This window comes from Cyanistes caeruleus, chromosome 2 (assembly GCF_971803275.1).
Source record: "Cyanistes caeruleus chromosome 2, bCyaCae1.hap1.1, whole genome shotgun sequence".
In the NCBI taxonomy this organism is placed as follows: Eukaryota; Metazoa; Chordata; class Aves; order Passeriformes; family Paridae; genus Cyanistes; species Cyanistes caeruleus.
The window spans coordinates 7,676,559-7,695,722 of record NC_141702.1 but is presented as its reverse complement, the minus strand read 5'-3'; the positions used below and the strand labels follow the sequence as shown (position 1 = coordinate 7,695,722).

Sequence of the window (19,164 nt, the reverse complement as noted above, 5' to 3'; positions counted from 1 at the left end):
GTGGCTTGTGAGACAGAGCCATGGAAAAAGTGCAACGTGGCCTCCTTTGGGCCATGCCAGGAAATGAGAGAAGTTTGAGGATGTTTCCTTTCTTATTCTTCATATTAAAATGACAGTAGGGGGTGACAGAAGTGAAGCACAGCATGGCTGAAGCTGTGTTTTGGAAAGGATGTTTCAGGGTCTGCTGTCAGAAATGCAGGTGAGGGAAAGCTGACTCTCCTAGCAGTGCTGAACAAGGTCAGGCCTTTTCACACAAAAGCACTTCCCATTTGGACAAGCCAGGGTTCAGAAATTTAAATTGCTGTACCCATTTTTGCAGGAAGTGTGTATTTCTGAATTTGGATTGCAGCTTTGGAAAAAAACACACTACAATACAAGCAAAAATTACTTTAATTGCTGAGTTGGCTGCTGTGTTACAAGCAGTGAATGCCCACGTCTTGACTTTGCTTTTCTTCCCTCCCTTCCTCTAGAGCTACAAGAAACCAACTTCCTCCCACCATATTTCTATGTGGGTTGCACATTCCTTTTTCAAATGCTGTGTTGGTTTGGATAGGACAGTGTGATAAAATCTCTCAGTAAAGGGTAAACCTCTTTGTCATTCCAGCAGGTCATAGAAAAGCACTATATTAAAATAATGTGTCATGATCATATTCCCCATGTCAAGTGATGCCAAAATTTACATTTACCTTTAAAGTTATCACTCTTCCCCTCAGTGTGGAATTGCAGACACACACTCCTGGGTTTGGGGTAGTTTTTCACCTCCTAGGAGGCCTCTAAGATTATAGCCCTGTTATGCCCACAGATGGAGGTGCAGGGGCTTATCCAGGCCTGACACACAATGCAGTCCTGGGCTGTGCCACCAGTGTGAAGGGCAAGGCACTGAACATCCTTCCTCTCTGGACCACCTACCTCCTCCCCTGGTGCACACAGAGCTTATCTTTCCCAACCACATTTTGCTTTCTGCTTGCTCAGTCAGCCCAAGCGTGACCATGCCCAGCTTTGGCCAGGTTCTGACGTGTTTCTGCTGGCATGGTGAAGGGCATGTCTCCACTCCAAAGTGACATACCCTGACCTCACCAGTGAGCAGACCCAGAGGATGATGTCTACAGGGTATCTCACTGCAGTGCATCTTTGAAGACAGAGAACATAGCATTTTCTCCCAGTTTCTTTCTTATTCTCCACCTGTTTTTCATGGAATTCTTATAATATTTGATCCTAAATGGTTAAAATCATACCAAGATGTTTTTAAAGCATCTTGCTTTTTAAAAGCAGATGTCAGACCACCTTAGCTATACATCATGCCACCTGCCTGCACTTAATACATCTGCTGCACCATTACAAAGCATTAAAGCAAGTAGGGACCACTGGATGGTAATGATTTATGGCATCAGCTCCTATGTCCCTCTCTCCATGCTTTTAGTTCCGTCATTGACACTGAAGGGTACAGCTTTACCCAGAAATTCTGATGCCACTTAAAACACTGGGTGTTTTCTCATCAAATTCAACAGGGCTGAGATTCTTTACCTTTTATCTTCCATTTGTCTCTAAGGAGGCAGCAAAAATTCCATCTTGATGGATAATATGGGGCTATCAATCACAAACAGATGAATAGGAGTCATTCGTTACTCATCTTAAAACAATATGCATGTGCCAGAGGGGCTGAGTTATAAGTCCATTTTTGTGGCTGTGCATGGGTATATGTTCAGGGAAAGTTATGTTTTTGCAATGAGCGTTTAGGGAAATAACAGCATGGCTGCAGTTCTCCATCAAGCCCCTCTGGCAAGGTTCTGTGTGACAGGAAGCAAGTCATTAGGTGTTAGGCAAGAAGGTATTACACTTTCTGTCTTCTTCTGAGATATGAGTTGAGTTGGGAGCTGGTGAAATGAAGTGGATCCATGAACTAGGTCTTTAGATAATGGATGGGCCCTGTAATATATGCAATTTGAGAGCCGAGAAGGCTGCGTATGCTGACAGGACAATGTATGTGAATAGAAGTGTGGAAATGTGGGTGCTTTGTGGTTATTATATGTTTGAAGGACAGAAGAAGATGAATCCCCTTGACCTGACAGTGCTTCTGCAATAAGGTTGTCTAAAATTGGGAGATTACTTTTGTTAGCAGTGTGTACTTTCAAGACCGTCTAAAAAAATCAGTGTAAAAAGTGAGTTTTATACATTTTAGAAACCACTTCAGGACCTACTGTTCTACTGACATAAGATCATGTAGGATTCAGGGGTTCTCACCCAAGGAAGGTGGACATTTCTTCACCAAAAAGACTGCCAGGCACTGGGACAGGCTGCACAGGGAGCACCCCTGGAGGTATTTAGAAGTCATGTAGATGTGGCCCTGAGGGACATGGGTTAGTATTGGGCTTGGCAGTGCTGGGTTAATGGTTGGGCTCAATGATTTTAAAAGATCTTATCTTACCTGATAATGAATTTAATGAAAGAAAATGAAATATATTGCCTTGTCTTAGGATAGTTTCTTAAGCCTGTCAGAAGAAAAATAATATAGGCAAAAAATAGTAATCTATTACTGTGATTTTAAACATGTGAATCATCTGAAGAGCAGTTCAATATGACACTGTACAGCTTTAGTTTAAACAGAAGCTTTCCTGCAAATATAATTAAATAATGATTAAATAACTGAAGGATTTCTTGCAGACTGACAGAAATGGTCAGTGTATAAGCAGCTGACCATGATGTAAGGATCTTATAATGTGAATAAATGAAGATACACATATAGCTGTGTAACCTAGGAGGAGAGAAATTAAGAGACTGAGGAGAAAAAAAATACTGTTTTCAGGTACTGAAGAGATCAAAAGTCAAGAAGGCAGCGAAGCAAGTGGCACAGCTTGAAATGAAGGGTTTTCTGCTGTTAATACTGAAGTGGTAGGGAAGGAGCAAGGAAGGGAGTTGAATGAAATGAATGAAGGAATGGGGAGATCAGTCCCACAGATGAAATCCTAAGAGTGGAGAATTGTGGAATCCAGCAAGGTTTTATTTCTGCATGTGCCCTCTTCAAGCTTGAGCTCTATTTTCTGCTGGGTTCAGATCATTTCAGATCATTTGTTCTACCATGGGTAAATAAATTATATATATATATATATACACACACACACATTATATATATAGAAAACATGCATATACACATATATAAGAGATCTAAAAACATATAAGGTATTGAGTACAGCAAGTAGTGAGTGCACAAGGGTCAGATGAGATCCCTGTGCTCAGTGCAAGTGACACGTGAATGACAGGTGGGGACACGTGTCCTGCAGGACTGGGGACCAGCAGGTTGCTGGGGCAGAGGAAGGAGCATGAGGGCAAGTGTGTGAAACCACGAGTCCATAGTGTGCAAGGACTGCAGCCCAGGAGTCATGTGAAAGGAGATGTCCTTGAAGATTCAAGTTCAGCAAGTTGGATGGGCTCAGTAGGCCCACAGCCAAGGACGAGCATGGACACTCCAGGAGGGAGCGGTGGAGGAGAGGGAAGAAAAACCTTTGCTTGGCTTGAAGCCAGCTCACATTATGTCTCCATCTATGACTTCAAACAGGGGATTCGAATGCAAAGCTTGACTAATGGAAAGAGATCAAAGTGATTATTCTTTAAATCAGTTTCCTCCCTGCTGGCCCTTGAGCAGGGCTGGCGTGACAGGCAGCCAGGAGCCCCACGAGCACCAGTGGCTGTGGTGTGATGGCAGTGCCAGAGATGACACAACAGATGGAAAAGCCCCAGGGCAGGGAGGTAAAGCAGGTGTCAGTATTTTCTGTCCTGGAAGGTTACAAAGGTTCACCTTCATTCATTTTTAAACCAATTTAGTTAATCTGGTGCAAATCCTTGTGTGAAGACATTAAGAGCTGACTTGAGATAGACCAAAATGATGGAAACTTGCCTTGCAGAGATTTAAGGAGCTTAGACTACTTAGTTTATCCCACAGAAGGTGAAGAGTTGACTTTATTATTTTCTGCACGTCCATATGTGAAAGAGAGAAACTTGATAGCAGACAGCTTTATAATCCAACAGGGAAAAAGAAACAAACTTTCTGGTGGGTAGGATCTGAAGCAAAAACAGACTACAAATCAAATCTACCCATTTCGCAAGGAGGGAGTGAACTGGAGGAATAAATTCCCAGGGGATGGAGGGACTTGGTGGACAGCTATCAGGAAGCCTTGAAGGCATCAATTTGTCCTCTTGAGCCTCAGGGCTAGGGTAGATACTCACTTAAGAGAGCTGCTTCACTGGGCAGCGCATGTAGAAACCACATTAGATGCCCATGTTAGGTAGACAAGGACTTGCTTCCACCTGCCTTATGGTTCACTGATTTTTTAAACCAAATGACCTTCAAGAAAAGAGTGGGTGTTTAAGCTTCACCACATGCACCTGTATCCAGTAGTTTTCAGCCTTTGACTTTTCAGCAGATGAAGTGAAACTCACCATTTTTGGTTTTTCAGTGGCAGATGAAGGACAGTAGGAGAAAGAAAGAAAGATCAGCTCTGTCATCAAAGAACATAAACAGAGAGCAATGAAAGTGGGTTAAACATAGGGTCTGCAGGACTTGAGGCCTCACTAAGGAAATTCATCCAGAAAAAGGATAATTGTTTTTGTAATTTGAACCTTTCTCTAGTATTCCTATGGATGCCGTCCTCAGCTACTCCCAGCCCCCACCATACATGAAATACAACCCCTTCTTCCCAGAAATGTATTGGGACAATCAGAAAGTCATTGCCAAGAATGTCCTTGTCTTGGGAGCTGAAGTACAGGTACTTCTGCCAGCAACAAGGAAGGGAAGTGGCTGCTCACCACCCCCATCTCAGACCACTTCAACTGCTCACAAATGTTCCTGGTGCTAAATCAGAGTAGAAGGTGTGAGACAAAATGTATCAGTTGACAGGTGAGATTGGTCTTAAAGGAGGAACAAGAGAAGGAGCATCAGGTCAGTTCTCAGCTCTGTTGTTTTTCCCATTCTGTAACCAATTATAGCCAATTTTTTAACGAGACATCAAGAATTAAATTACCAATTACTGCAATAGCTGAGTTAGCAAAGTATGTCACAAAAGCAATGTGTGAAACTTCATACTATGTGAGATTTTTTGCATATCTGCTCGGGTGGATGTGAGTGCTGTGGGTGAATGCAAGAGATGCAGCATGTGGTGTCTTACCTGGAGGAGCTGCTTGTGCAGTCAAAATGCATCTGTAGGCTCAGGTTTGGTACAAGAATCAGCCCAGTAAAGGTGTGTCACTGTGAATGCTCCCAGCACTGTGTTGTTTAATCTTGTTATATTTCTTCCCTTTGATCACTCGTTGTAGATGAATTTAATTTCTCAGTAACTAATTTAGAGCATCATACAAGGCAGTTCTCCATGCTCATTATAGGGGACTTTCCTAATTTTTATTTTTTCAGTTAAACTTTGCTTCCCTCTTGCTTTTGCTTCAGTTTTATGAGTGTGTTAATTACTTTCTGTTATATTACTTGGAAACTCATTAGTGCATTTTTATTAAGGACATTATTTTCTGCTGTTTATGCCATTTTTATCATTCCTCCCTTTTATTTTCCCCAAGTTTGAGCAGTGAAAATTTGAGGGACATGTTACAGAGGGAGAATTCTCTTGTTGCCAAATCATAAATTGCAGATGGGTTCATGTTCTTCATTTCATGTTTGCATATTGCATATCACTACCATTAAGAGCAAAAGCCCTGAATGGGTGATGAGGGCTTCTGTTCTGGCAGTCAACAGCTCTGAAAAATCACTACACAGGAAACTCCTGTTTGACTGCATCTGTCATTACATGGAAATACAGAAACCTAAAAATCACATTATTCTCCACTGTCTCCAAGATTCATTTTAGAGCAGCTATTTGGATCCCTGCCCCATTTTTTTAAAAAATGGGATCCCTGAACTTACGATGTTGTCTAAAATGAATCTTCATCCATGGATTGTAAACTGTGCATCCCTTATGGTCAATGACTTAATTAAATCAGATACTGATGACCTTAAAACTAATTTAGCACTTTCATGCATACTCTTCAGTTTGATTCATGTCAAATACAAATGCAATGGTGAAATCTTATCCCAGCATTAACATTTGCAGCATCCTGAAATGAAGCACAGTAGCTTGGTTTGCACAATGAAAATTAAATGGAAGCAACTTACTCTGGCACAAAACAGGAGTTACTGGTCAGTTAACTAGAGTAAAAGGAGCCATCATGTTGCATTATGTTGCAGGTGAGATGTGTTCCACAAGCTGAGCAACAGAAGTATATTAACAGTTGCCTGCCCACAGTCACTATGTGATATCTCCGCACTGATTAGCAAGAATAATCTCATTGTATACTCATTAAAAGAAATTAATCAGTGGAAGACATCTCAACAAAGATGTCCTGAGTTTCTGCACCTTGGACTATAATGAGATTTGAGAGGCATATACAGAAAACAGAACCAGCTTTCTCTTGCCTTCTATCAATGTTTTAAAACCTTAGAGAAGAGCATTCATTACACCATTTACCAAGTGGCAGAATTTATAAGATGTTAAAAAAAATACATTTCCACCTCCGCTTTTGTTCTGCTTGCCAAGCTGCCTTTGTGTGCCTGTCTGTGCTTCCCAGTGCTGCTCACCTCAGCTCACTGCGCCCGCTGTCGTCCCCAGGTACGACACCATCACCAACCAGTGGGAGACCATCGCCCCCCTGCCCAAGGCCGTGCACTCGGCCGCGGCCACCGTGTGTGGGGGCAAGATCTACGTCTTCGGAGGGGTGAACGAGGCCGGCCGAGCCGCGGGGGTCTTGCAGTCCTACATCCCTCAGACCAACTCGTGGAGTTTCATAGAGTCCCCGATGATTGGTAAGCCATGCCTGGTGTCAGAGCAAATCTCTGTGCTACAGGTATCTTAATGGCTTTGCAGAAAGCAAAGGAGTTGTCTGGTGGGATGGGATATCCCTGTAATATATTGGCAGGAATGCATGGATATTATACCAGGGAAGCAATTATCTGGATTTCCGCTGAAGGCAATTGTCACTCATTAATATAAATTAGTTACCAGCTAGAAGTGATGAGTTCAAAGCAGAGAAGAAATCAGTTAGTAGGTATGAACAATTAGCCATTTTAGGTTTAAAAAATCTCCAAGTGCGGTGAAACTATACTGGCATCGTGTGTTGTCATCCCATGTGGGGTCACAGCACTGCTGAAGTAGTGGATTATCACTCATAGGTTTGTCAAAATGCTGCCTGTCCTGTGGGAAGTGACAGGCATCCTGAACTGGGATTTGTCAGTGGTGTCCATAGGCACATGTGCTTCAGAGGCTGACAGCTTCAAGGTAAGTTTATTAAAACTGTGTTTATTAGTTTATGAAGCCCTTGAGCTCACCAAACATAAAGAGCAAGATGAGAAACCAGATTTTCCAATGTACTAGCCAATGTCAGAGGTGGTGACTTCCTTCCAAAATTAGAACAGTGCTCAGAAGTTTGCAACTTAATTGCTTTCTGTGGTGATTTGCACCCTGAGTGTTTAGGCTGCTTTTGGAAATGCGGTTTAGTGCTCAGCCTGGCAAGGATGCTCCTGCAGGCAACAGCTGACCTGGGTCGTCTGCTCTGCACTGGGCTCTGCCTGTCTTCGGGCTGGCTGCACCCAAGTGGCCAAAGAAACAATTCACACACAGTCATTGCAGAGAAGATGCTTTCGGAGTGGTTTGCCTTCACCTCCTAGTTCAGAGAATCATACAGTGGTTTGGGACCTTTAAAGGTCACGTAACCCAAGCAATAAGCAAGGACGTCTTTCACTGATTCAGTTTGCTCACAGCCCTGTCCAACTTGACCTTGAAGTTTCCAGGGATGGGGCATTTACTGCCTGTCTGGGCAATCTGTTCCAGTGTTTCACTATTCATGTTGAAACCATGACTGTCTTTAAAAAATTGTCTTCTCATTACTGAGCCTTAGAGCAATAGGAGTAGCAAGCAGGGAGAAGAACAGCTGTAAGGTATTCAGGTAAGGCCTAAGCATAATCAGAAACTTAGAATAAGCTGCTTTTTCTGTTGCAGCCTGTTAGGATGATTCCAACCCTTTTGCTGGGGTTCCTGGTAGATCAGGGCACGAGGAGCTGGTGGCCACAGCCTGCCCTGCCCAGACAGCGCGGCCGCTGCCGATCGCGGCTGACACAACATGACACGCGCAGGATGCGGCATGAAGCGCCCAGCAGGAGGCTGTTAGCTGGCCAAAGGCACGTTTGTGTAAGACAGCAGCACAAACAACCCCACTGCCTGGCTTCTTCCATCACGTGGCTACAGCTATTGCTGCTCCTTTAATCCACTGACTGACAGTATGAGGTTTTCCTGGACTCACAGCATACTGAAAAAATTAATGCATTATGCAAAGTTGTATTCCTCTTCCTTACCATAATACTACAAGTGCCACAGGAGCTAAGGAATCATCCCCTGGGCTTGTTAGAGTCTAGCAAGCATCAACACCATGTGTGCTTCAAAAAAATCAGCCATCCAGAGTTGGGTTCATCACCCATTGTCCTAATAGAGTTGTACTATTAAAAAATAATAGTAAATTATTTTTATTATTATCTAACAAAAATACATTAAAGATACTCATGAAGTTAAAAGACGGTATTTATGTTTTCTTGGTGTAAGCAAAGTTCATTAGTTAAGCTGAAGGCATAAGATACATGATAAAACAAGGAGTTCCTTGTTGGGTAATGTATAACATCAGTTTACTTGCAAATAACTTAACAGAGTCTGAAAAATGGCACTCCCATGGAGAATGTCTGGGAATGTGAACTGGTTCGATACCTGATCTTCACTACAAGACAGTGGGAATTTTGGAAATATATTTTAATTTCTCCAGCTCTATAGAAACCATAGTGTTGCAGGTATTTTTAAAGTATCCCTCCAAGAAGTGGATGCAGTACAGGTACAGTACAGTCTAAAGGAAAGAGGAAGTAGAAGGAACCTTTTGCAAAATGGATCTGGGATCAGTCCTGATAACACCTGGCAGGGTGCCTCTGACAGTCTCAGAGCCTTTTTGTGTTGATTTGTGAATTCCTAAGGAGTACCTCTGAGCTAAGGCAACTGAGATGTCTGATGGTGAGTTGTTACAAAGTCACCCCAGAGATCAGCAAAACCTCTTTGATCTCAAATAGGACAACAGTTTATTTTAAAATGCCTCAAGCATGCTCAGATATGCAACAGTAACTGCAGGTATTGAAAGCAGCCAAGGTCTGTGGAGATTTTTAGACCAGTAACGCCTCAGTTCACTGTGGTATTTTATGATAGTGAGTTGAATGCAGCATGGCACGTTTGAACCCAAAAGCTCCATCTCTTTCAAAGCATCACATGCCAGCCTAACCCAAAGGCAACACTGGCATCAATCAAAGCTTGTGTTTTGTCCAGTCTGAGTGGAGGTGAAGCAGGCTGGACACTGACATCCTGCCTGTGCAGAGGAGATACAGACTGGGGACTGATAGCAAGTCCACACAGCTCAGCTCCTGCTCTTCTGCCTGGAATTCTTCTAGGAATACGCAGTGAATTCACTCCCAGTTCCCATTTATTCCTTATGCTTCAGGTGTCAGGAGGTGTTGGGACATGGATGCCTGTGAGCAGTAGGTATGACACCAGGCTCACTTACACACTGCATGCACATGCTGTGGAAGCCTTTGGGTTACACACATCAACATCTGGGGAGAAGGCTTTCCTCAATGCCCCATCCTCTGCCCTGTGTCAGTCCTTCCCACCTTGGAGTGGGCAGATGTTCCTGCAGCAGTGCAGCCCACAGCTGGATGTCACTGGGAGAATGGAGCCTTACAGAGCTTTCCCACTGCATGTTTATCATAAACCACACTGCACATCCCCTTCTCATGTTTTTAGATATAAAAACAGAAGTCCTACACGAGTAAATGAAGCAGGGCTATGTACTTGCAGCACCTGCCTTTTCTGGCCAAGCTGTCCTATATAGCTGTGCTAAAAATGTATTCCATGCCCAGCTTTTTGAGCTTTGTCTTGTTTAACAAGATGGCCACAGACATGCTGAAGTCAGGGATTCTAAGTAAGTGACCTAATTATTTGGTCACTGCTTTTTAGTTCACATTGTGCCTTCATGGCAGGGCACTAAAACACACCTTTTTTCATACTCTGAACAGTCAGTGTGGAATTAAAAGGTTTTATTAATGTTTTTGGATTGTAAGAAAACCAGTATTTAATTATCATGACTGTTAAATTTTAAAAACTGGTGAGAACCAGAGAACAGAGATCTAAGTTCTGTGAATATTTCTGGTTTCTACTCCAAGTATCTAGTTCCTCACCATACCAGTTACTCCTGCAGTGATATGTCAGACCAAAGTGGGACAATCACAGACCTAAGAATGCAAGACCTATCAGGAAAACAGCACTAGAAGCATCTGTACATCTTTACTGCACTGTCCCATGGCATATTTTGGTTTAAATGAATAATAATTATTATTTTTTGACTTTACAAGAAAAATCAGATATATGTCTTGGCACTCTCCCAAGGCCAATAGTTTGGTATCTGTAGGGGAATATGTCCAGCTTTCACCTGAAATTGCTACAGCAATGACTGTTTCATCTCATTCTTCAGTGTATTTTTCTTTCCATGGCCAGTTCTTAGTGTTTTTCACCCTACTAAGCTTGAATTTTTACCCTACCCATTTCTCCTCTGTACATGCCATGTGGTCCCTTCAGAATGACTTTTTCCACTCCTCAGTGTTTCCCTACCTATTCTCTGCCCTGCAAAAACAGTATTTTTGTGTTGCTTTTTATCCAATGTCCTCTTCACTCCTACCTCTCCTTCATCTCCATGGCTGTTCTTTTTCCAACACTTTCCAGTTCATCAGCATTGTGCACATAAGTTTGATGCTAAAGCTGCCCTGCAGTGGCAGGTGGAGCCTCCTGCTTTGGCATGGGCCATGCTCACCACACATACACAAACGTGGTGTTTGCAAGTGAGGACACTCATCTTTGGGGTCTCCAGGGAGGGTTTGCTCAAGGGTTAGTGGGGAGCCATAGGGCTGGCAGCCAGTTGTGTATCTGGAAGAGATCAGCTCCCAGGAGAGCTCTGAGCCTGCAGGGTGACATCCACTGTTCATGCAGCAGCTTCACCTGGGCCTCATGAGCTGTCTTCAGGATCAGATCACAGTCTCCTGGTTATCCTGTGTCCATGCCATTCTTGAGTTTGTCTGTGGAGTGTTCAAGGAGGGAAAGAGGCACTTACTATTAAAAGCAGGCTTGGTTTGTATTAACCAGACTCCTTTCTCTAATCTGCTCCACCAAGTACATCAGCCTCCCACCAGGCACCCATTCCTGCCAGGAGACAATTTGGTTAGAGTTCTGCCTGGACTGGTAGCACTCCCACATTTCTTCCTCCCAGTAAAAATGTTTAACTAGCTTGGTTATAGTAACCTTTTTCTCTATGAAGTGCTGCTGCCATTCATTGCAGTGCCCCTTCAATCTCTGACCAAGTGCCTTACTGGAAGGCGGTGTAAGATCTTAGAGCAATCATGGAAGGGGAAACAGGACTGTGTTACTTGGCCATGTAATGTAGGGAGAGATGTGAGAGCCACAGGCACATCCCAAGAGCAGCCTGTCCTCCCTAAGTGAGGAGCACAGCAGCAGGTTCAATCATCAACCCCATGTGAAGGACACCTCAAGGATTGTCATGGAGTGCACACTCCTTCCTCAATAGCCTGTCCCAGAACAGAGCTCCTGGCTTATCTTCCTGTAGCAACAGAAAAGGAGAGGGATGTTACCGTGTTATCCACTTGGAGTGAAGATTAGCTTTTACCTATTATTTCATTTACATTTATTCTGCCTTCTAATCTCAAGTGTGTTTGCTGACCTGGACAAATCCTATGTAAGAATTTCCAGCCTGAAATGGATTAATATATCCAACAGCCTCAACACTTAGACTTTGGAGAGAAAAGGAGGCTGCTTCTCCGTTTCCATGCTTCCTCTCCCTTCTCTTCCTTTCTCCAGCAGCCTTTTGAAATATCCAGTGGCCCCACAGAAGCCTCTGACACAGAAGCTCATGTTCACACCCAGTAGCTTTGTTCACCTCCTCTCCAGCATGCTGCACATTGACAAAAAAGCCCAACCAGAACACGCTTTTGCAAACCTAGGCTCCCCACCAGCTACCTTGTACTGGGACCATGTTAAGGACATCAAACAGTGACAGAAATTGGAGTTTCCTGAGAGTTTGCATGAGCGTACCAAGCCCTGAAAAAGACACCACCACAGAAAGAGTGTGGGTTGCACCTGGGATGAAGGTTAAAGATTGAAGGTGGTCATCCACACCTAAGTATCAGGAATGATGACTTGAGATTTCTGAAATCTTGGTATCCATGAACAATTTTGCTCCCCATGGTGACAAAACGAAAAAAAATCCCCACTGCTTCCTCTGCACCTGTTTTTGGAGGGGGGTCCCTCATGTCTTTTTGCTTCATCAGGAACAAGAGACTTTGCTGTGAACAACTCCCTTCCTGAAAGAAACAGCAAAGATTTTTCTGGTTCTGTGTCTTAGACTTATTTGATACCAATTTATAAAATCATAGTTAAAGACATAAGCAGTAAAAAGACAACAGATAGGAGATGTATTGAAAAATTGATGAGAATCAAACATGATTGCCTCTTAAAAAAGGAAGAAAAAGAATATCAGACTGTCTGCCTATTAAAAAAGAAAAAAAAAAAAAGTCACTATAAAAATACCCAAGGGGTTTCCCTCTCATTCTTTAACAAAAAGAAATGTGAAGTCAGTGATTCAGTCCCCTGAGAAGTCACTGTTTCTGCCATGAGGGAGCCCCAAATAATTTCCCTGTGAGATTTGGGAGCTGAGGGGATTTTTTTAATGCAAGAGTTTCATTCTTCTGCAAAACAGTGCTAGTCAGAGAAAAAAAAAAAAAAAAAACAACAAAACAAGAGGATGTGATAATTAAATATGGAAAATTTCTGGTGAGTGTCTTAAGAGGAAAAAATGTCACATATGCAAGTCTGATTTGGAAAGGGATGCGAGCCGGGTTGTTAGGACAGATAAGCCTTTCTGATGAATTACAGCGGCTTAGTGGCACCGCGAAGAAACTGAATACTCCTTGTTCTATTTTCTGGATGAATTAGTTTCTTCCCATCTGTTCCCAAGGATCAGTGACATTTTCCTAATACAGCCGTGGTTTTTTGACATATGCCTGTAGATACTCAGCATAGTAGGAGCTCAACTTTAACCCATCACATGGATTCTGTCGGTTTCCCTGCTGGGTGCTTCACCCTGTGGGTCCCCCTGGGCACATGCCAGTGTGGGGAGGGATGAACTGAGCCAGACCACCCCATGGCCATGCTGGGACAGAAGCAGAAAACACAAAACCATTCTTTTCATTCTAGTTTTAGCAGTTGAAACCCCAATTAAGGAGATTATCTCTCTTCTGGAGATGCTCATCAGCTTTTGCTTGACTCCTGTCAAATTAAATCTCTGTTAAATATTTAATGGAATAAGGTACTTTTACAAGAACCTCAGGGTTACAACACACCGTGCAAGAGGTAGCCAAATCCCAAAATGGAGCTACCAGATCTGGTTTAAGCCCATCCTTCTCTGTGTTCCTAAAAGGACATAGTCGTAATGCTGTAGACTTGGGAGGAATATATAAACCCCTTTGGTGTTACGTAGAGGTTTGTATCAGAGATGTAAGAGCACAGTAAAGGTGGTATCTCACCTCCTCTCCAGTTTCTGCCCACAGGCCCCCTTGGGAGGAGGTTGCAGGGGCTGGAACCAGCAGGACTGTGTCCAGTCAGATTCCCTGTTGGAGATGCAGGGGGATCAACCTTTCCTGAGCATATGAAAATGAAGATTTTGGAAACTTACAGCTACAAACGGAGAATTTTTATTTGTCACTCTGACCCCAGGATGGCCTCCCAGGAAACATGCACTTCTGCATCCCAAAGGGCTAAGCCACCTGCCTCTTAGAGAATTGGTTGTGAGGCTTATTTTAACTGAGAGCAACGTATTTTCCCATCTTTTGTTCCCAGACACTGCTGATTGATTTTGCAGAAATGTTGATTAAAAAACTGTATCTCATCAAGACAGACATCATCATGAGAAATTTCTGCCCAACTGGCTCATATTTAATAATGTGCATATGGCATGCTAGCAGCATAAGGGACAAGCCAACTAATTAGATTAGAATTATTTTATTCAATAATTTATGATTAGTTTTACTAATATTTCTAATAATGCCACAGCTAACAAGAATTTTAAAGCGTCCTCAGAAAATCTGATTGAACTTGACTCAGGATGAGAGATTTGCTTAATTTCAAACTCCCAACCTCAGTTTGTTGCTACATTACAGGACTGCTTGGAGATACACAGACATCTGAAAATAAAAATGCAGGTGAATTTATGAGACAGATAAAGATGAAAAAGAAATCAGGGCTCAGAAAATCTTCTGGAAATGCGTGGGTGACCTTCCCACAAGCAAAAGCACAATATAAAAGAGTATCAACTATTGAACATTATTAAGGGGTCTCTGTGTTGTGGGTTTCTGCTATACTTAGCTGCTGCACAGGCATGGGAAGCATCTGAGCTGAAATTTGCAGCAATTCAAAATTCAAAACAATTTGACATCTTAATTTCATATGTAACTGTGGAACTTTCATGGTGACTCCATTAGGCTTCAGGAGCAGATAATTGTTCTTTACCAGTTTAGAGGGAGACACATACTGGGGGATGGAGTGATGAACTTTAAAAGTGCCTTTGAGAACTTGGAGAGAGGAGAACAAAACCAGGAAAGGTTTCCTCATTTTTCTTTCCCTAGCCTTGGAGGTTTAGAGAAACGTGACTTATCTATAAATAAGGGGAATGTATAAATAAAAAAACAGTCTCCAAACCTGAGCCTAAAACTGATCTCAGTGTTGCTTTCCATTGACAGATAACAAATATGCTCCTGCAGTCACTCTCAATGGGTTCATCTTTATTCTTGGAGGAGCTTATGCACGAGCAACCACCATCTATGACCCAGAGAAAGGCAATATTAAAGCAGGTCCCAACATGAACCACTCCAGGCAGTTCTGCAGGTGAGAAAAAACATTAAAATTGAATTACCGGTGCCTTAACATTTTCTGTTGATAAATAAGCTACTACAAGTAAAGGGGAGAGGGGAAGGGAGGTGTGAACCATTTGGGGTTTTTTCCTCATCTCTTTTCTGTATGTGTTCAGGCACACAGCATTTCCCAAAATGTACATTCAGCAGTCTGTTACAGTTCACGTGTCTCCTCACATTCAGGCACCATGGATCACGGGGAGAGATGTGTGTTGGGCTCCTCCAGTGATTACAAGAATGTTGTTCTCAGTTTGCCATGTGCAACTAGAGGATGATAAATACCCTCTGTAGGAGAGACCACCATAATGTGGAACATTTTTGCTAACTAGCTAAAAGATCCTTGAAAGAAGAATACTGAGTAAGCACCACACACCGACATTAATTACTATTATTTATTAGGTGCTTGTGATTGCTTTTCAGGCTCGCTTCCCTGATTGTGGTCACAAGTTGAACAAATTTCACAAATTGTCTGACAAAAATAAAACTTGGCAGCCATTGCAGGTACTGGCAGCACTTAAAGGCCTTTTAAATAGTTTTACATGGCTGCTACTGAAAGACAGGCTTGTTTTGGGCTGTGCACAGCCAACCCATCACAGAGCTGATTCCCGTGCTGGGAAAGGGCTGAGCTGCTGGTTTCCCTGGAAAAGCCACAGCTGGTCACTAGGCACTGCCACAGGCTCCAGGTGAGGGTTTGTCATCCATGTCTGACACAGCAGCACCCTGAGGCTCTGAGCCAAGCAGGGTGGAGGGGCTGTGTCAGGCACTGTCCCAACAAAACACTGGCTGGCGTGGGAGGAAGAGCAGTAATGAGGCAGCAGCAGGGCCCACAGCAGACCCACATCTTCCAAATTTTCAGCCAACTGCACCTTGCTCCCCAACCCTACTGCTGGAAAACACCTCCATGTTTTAACTTGGATTTAGCCTTTCACTTCAAAGCACGTGAGAAAATGCCTTTTAAGAAATCATGCTCAGGTTTTCTATTTTTTCTGGGTTTTTTTCTCATTTTCACCCTTTTTTCCCTTCTTTTTATTAATTTAAGGGGCGCCCTCTCTTGGCTGCTGGAGCAGATACTGCTATAAGCAGAGGGATCAGAGCACCAGCTCTGTCCCAAGCCAGTTCCATCCCCGTGGCTGCTGCCCTGTTCCTCTGCTCTAAGGACACATCTTCCTAGTCTCTCCACTCTAGCAGGAGGCAAACCAGGAGGAGGAGTGCAGTGCTCAGGCAGCATATAATGATATTTTTCTCCTGAAAACCAGAAATAACAGGTACAATACCACTCAGGATTAGAGCCCTAAGTTGTAAAATGAAATATGAGGGACATAGACATTTTATACATTCCTGCATCTTCCCATCCTTCATAGAGAGGGATGAGCTGCTCTTTGAACATCTTGGGTTTGTAAAAGGTAACAAGAATCTGTAAAATATACAAGAGAAGTTGCATGGCTGATTTCAGCTGTTGGCTGAGCACCTTACCTGAAAACTTGCTAGGGTTTCTAACATGAAGGGGTGCTTTGCTCTGCACCCAGCAGAACAGAACAATCAGGGAAGGTGAACTGGTGACCCAAATATTCCCTAGTGCTTAGGCACCATAATAATTTGCTTTAAGTAGAATTTGCCACCCATCCATAAAAAGTAACTTCAAACTTTTAGATGACATTTTTTTTCTAATGCCTAGAGCAACAGTAGACGGGAAACCTACATTTATAGATGAATGGTCACAAAAAAAAAAAAAAAATATAATTTGAAGCAAAAAAGGCACCACCATTTCAAAGATTTTTGAATGTGCTTGGAAACAGTCAAGGAAAAAATATTTCAGCCTAAAGACATGTAAAGCCTGTGACAAAACCTAAATAAATCAGTGTGTATGGAAATAGGGAAGATGGGGTATCAGCAGTAACAAATAGTTTAAAAACCTGCTGCTGCTACAGGAGGCTGAGGGAACCAGCGCTGAGGGCTAATGGGAGCGAAAAGAAAGGCACTTAAAAACTTTGGGGATCAAATTAGTAATTTGGATCAGTTATAAAACCTCTGCTGATGAGACTGATGAGGTAGCAAATTAAAATACAGACTGATTGGGTGGGTGTTTCTCATCTGTAATTGGAAGGGAACATGGAGGTTTGATTCCATATTCTGCTGTGAGGGACCAAAAGCACTCACTGTTGGCAGCAGGGAAAGATGGGAACTCTGAAATTATGTTCTCAGATCCAGCAACCCAGCTGTCTTAGACACAGGTGTCTTTAGAGACTTTGTTGAGAAGCTGATTGAACCACTAATGTTGATTTTTAATAACTTTTCAAGTTGAGGATGAATCAGGGCACTGCCAAAGTGTTTCTGTATTTTGAAAAGGTGAAAAGGAGAATTTCAGTGCAGCAATTAATTTTGCAAAGTACCAGCATCAAGGTAAGTGGTCTCACTTAGCCTCATGTTGGTCCTCTGCAAAATACCAGAGTGGTTAATTTGGGATTTCATCAACAAATAACTAGATGGTAATAAAATAATGAAGATCAATCAATGCACTTCTCCAGAAAATGAGGCTTGTTAAACCACCCTGTTGTCATAGTATCATTTAAATTTGAAAAGACCTCTAAGGTCTTCAAATCCAGTCATAAACCTGACACTGCCAAGTTCACCAAAGGTGTTGGGAAAACTAGTTCTTTGTTTTGGTTTGTAATACAACATGCCTGGCTGCTAAAGACAACTGTGATGCTGTAATATGCTGCAATTTCTCCAAGGTATTTGGCTGGCATTATATGGAATTAACAAGGCCCATGGTAGAGAGATTAAATCTGCTTCACTGACAGATCTCAAAATGTAGTTGTTAATGAGAAGATATCATTGAGCAAGGCCACTGGTAGCAAGCATTTCCTCTTCTTCAATGCTATTTAATACATCTATCAACAATCCAGGTAATAGAAAATCTCTCCTGATAAAGGCTGTAGGGGACTTAACACTTACTGGGTACAGAATATTACAGAAGGAGCTATTTTATCAGTTCCCTGAATATCTCAGTTGAACTGTCTCAAGCCAGCAGTGGTATTTTAAATACAAATTAAGACATGGAGGAAGCACACTCACAGCAGCCCTGCTTCCTTAGAAAGCCAGGCTCTCAGAGGAGGACATAAAGGAGATCACTCAGAGCAGCACAACATGAGCTTGCATCACAATGCTCTGGATAAAAGGTCAGTGCAATATTGGAGATATGAAATGATCCTCAACACCAAAATGAAAACAAGCTGAAGCTGGGTAGAGCAAGTGCTGCTGCATACGGCACTGGGAGATGAGTGTGGGTCCTGGGTCCTGCATCAAATGTGAAAATATCAGCAGAAGTTCAAAGGGAAGCTGCCAAAATGACCCAGATTGCAAATCTTTGCAATGTCTTTGACATGAAACTCAAGAAGTTTATCAAAAAAAGGCTGAGAGGTGACTTGATCACTGGGAGCAAATGGAGAAGCTTTCCGTCTCACAGACAAAGGCATAGCAGGTTACAAGGGCTGGAAAGTCAGGTTGCACATCTTGGCCTTGAAGTGAAACACTTTTCCAACAGCAAGGATAATTAAATAGACAAGCAGCAAGGGAGGGGGTGAACTCACCAACACTCGCTGTTTTTAAGAGGAGATTAGATACGTTTCCGGGAGAGATGCTGCCTGGGGAAATGTCCATGGCCTGTGTATACACAAGCTCAGATTAACTAAGCACAGAGGTCCCTTCTGACCTTAGCCTGTGAATCTATAAATTCCTCATTCCACTCATTAGCATGGATCACAAAAAACATGGTTTAAAAGCAGCAACATAAACAACTTAAAAATTAACTGCATGCTATTGATCTCCTCTCACCAGGAATCACTCAATACTGAATTTGCTGGGAAAAATCTTGACCGCATCACTTTTATTTTTATCTGCTTTGTTTCTACATGTTAGTGATGAGGGAGCATGATAGCCTCGAGCAGAGGGAAAAGAAATGTGTGTGACATTCCCTGCCTGTGAAAAATTAAAGGTCCATTCAAATGGTTTTAATATCAAGTTAAATTACTTTTAATGAAAAATGAAAAATAAATGGTTCGGGTCTCCAGCTCACA

At 42.6% G+C, this 19,164-nt stretch overlaps 1 protein-coding gene across 11 annotated transcripts in view; it reads left to right on the top strand.

Annotated features, from left to right (window-relative positions):
* KLHL29 (kelch like family member 29) overlaps positions 1 to 19,164 on the top strand; it is a 389,077-nt gene that overhangs the window by 360,074 nt on the left and 9,839 nt on the right. For 8 of the 11 annotated variants that reach the window (XM_086875691.1, XM_086875687.1, XM_086875692.1 and 5 more), the window contains 2 exons: positions 6,645 to 6,838; positions 14,918 to 15,062. In XM_086875691.1, coding sequence (XP_086731817.1) covers positions 6,645 to 6,838; positions 14,918 to 15,062 — 339 coding nt within the window. Of the gene's footprint in view, positions 1 to 6,644; positions 6,839 to 14,917; positions 15,063 to 16,127; positions 16,354 to 19,164 lie in introns of all 11 variants that reach the window. The other 3 variants (XM_086875697.1, XM_086875695.1, XR_015282702.1) reach the window with 2 other exon arrangements.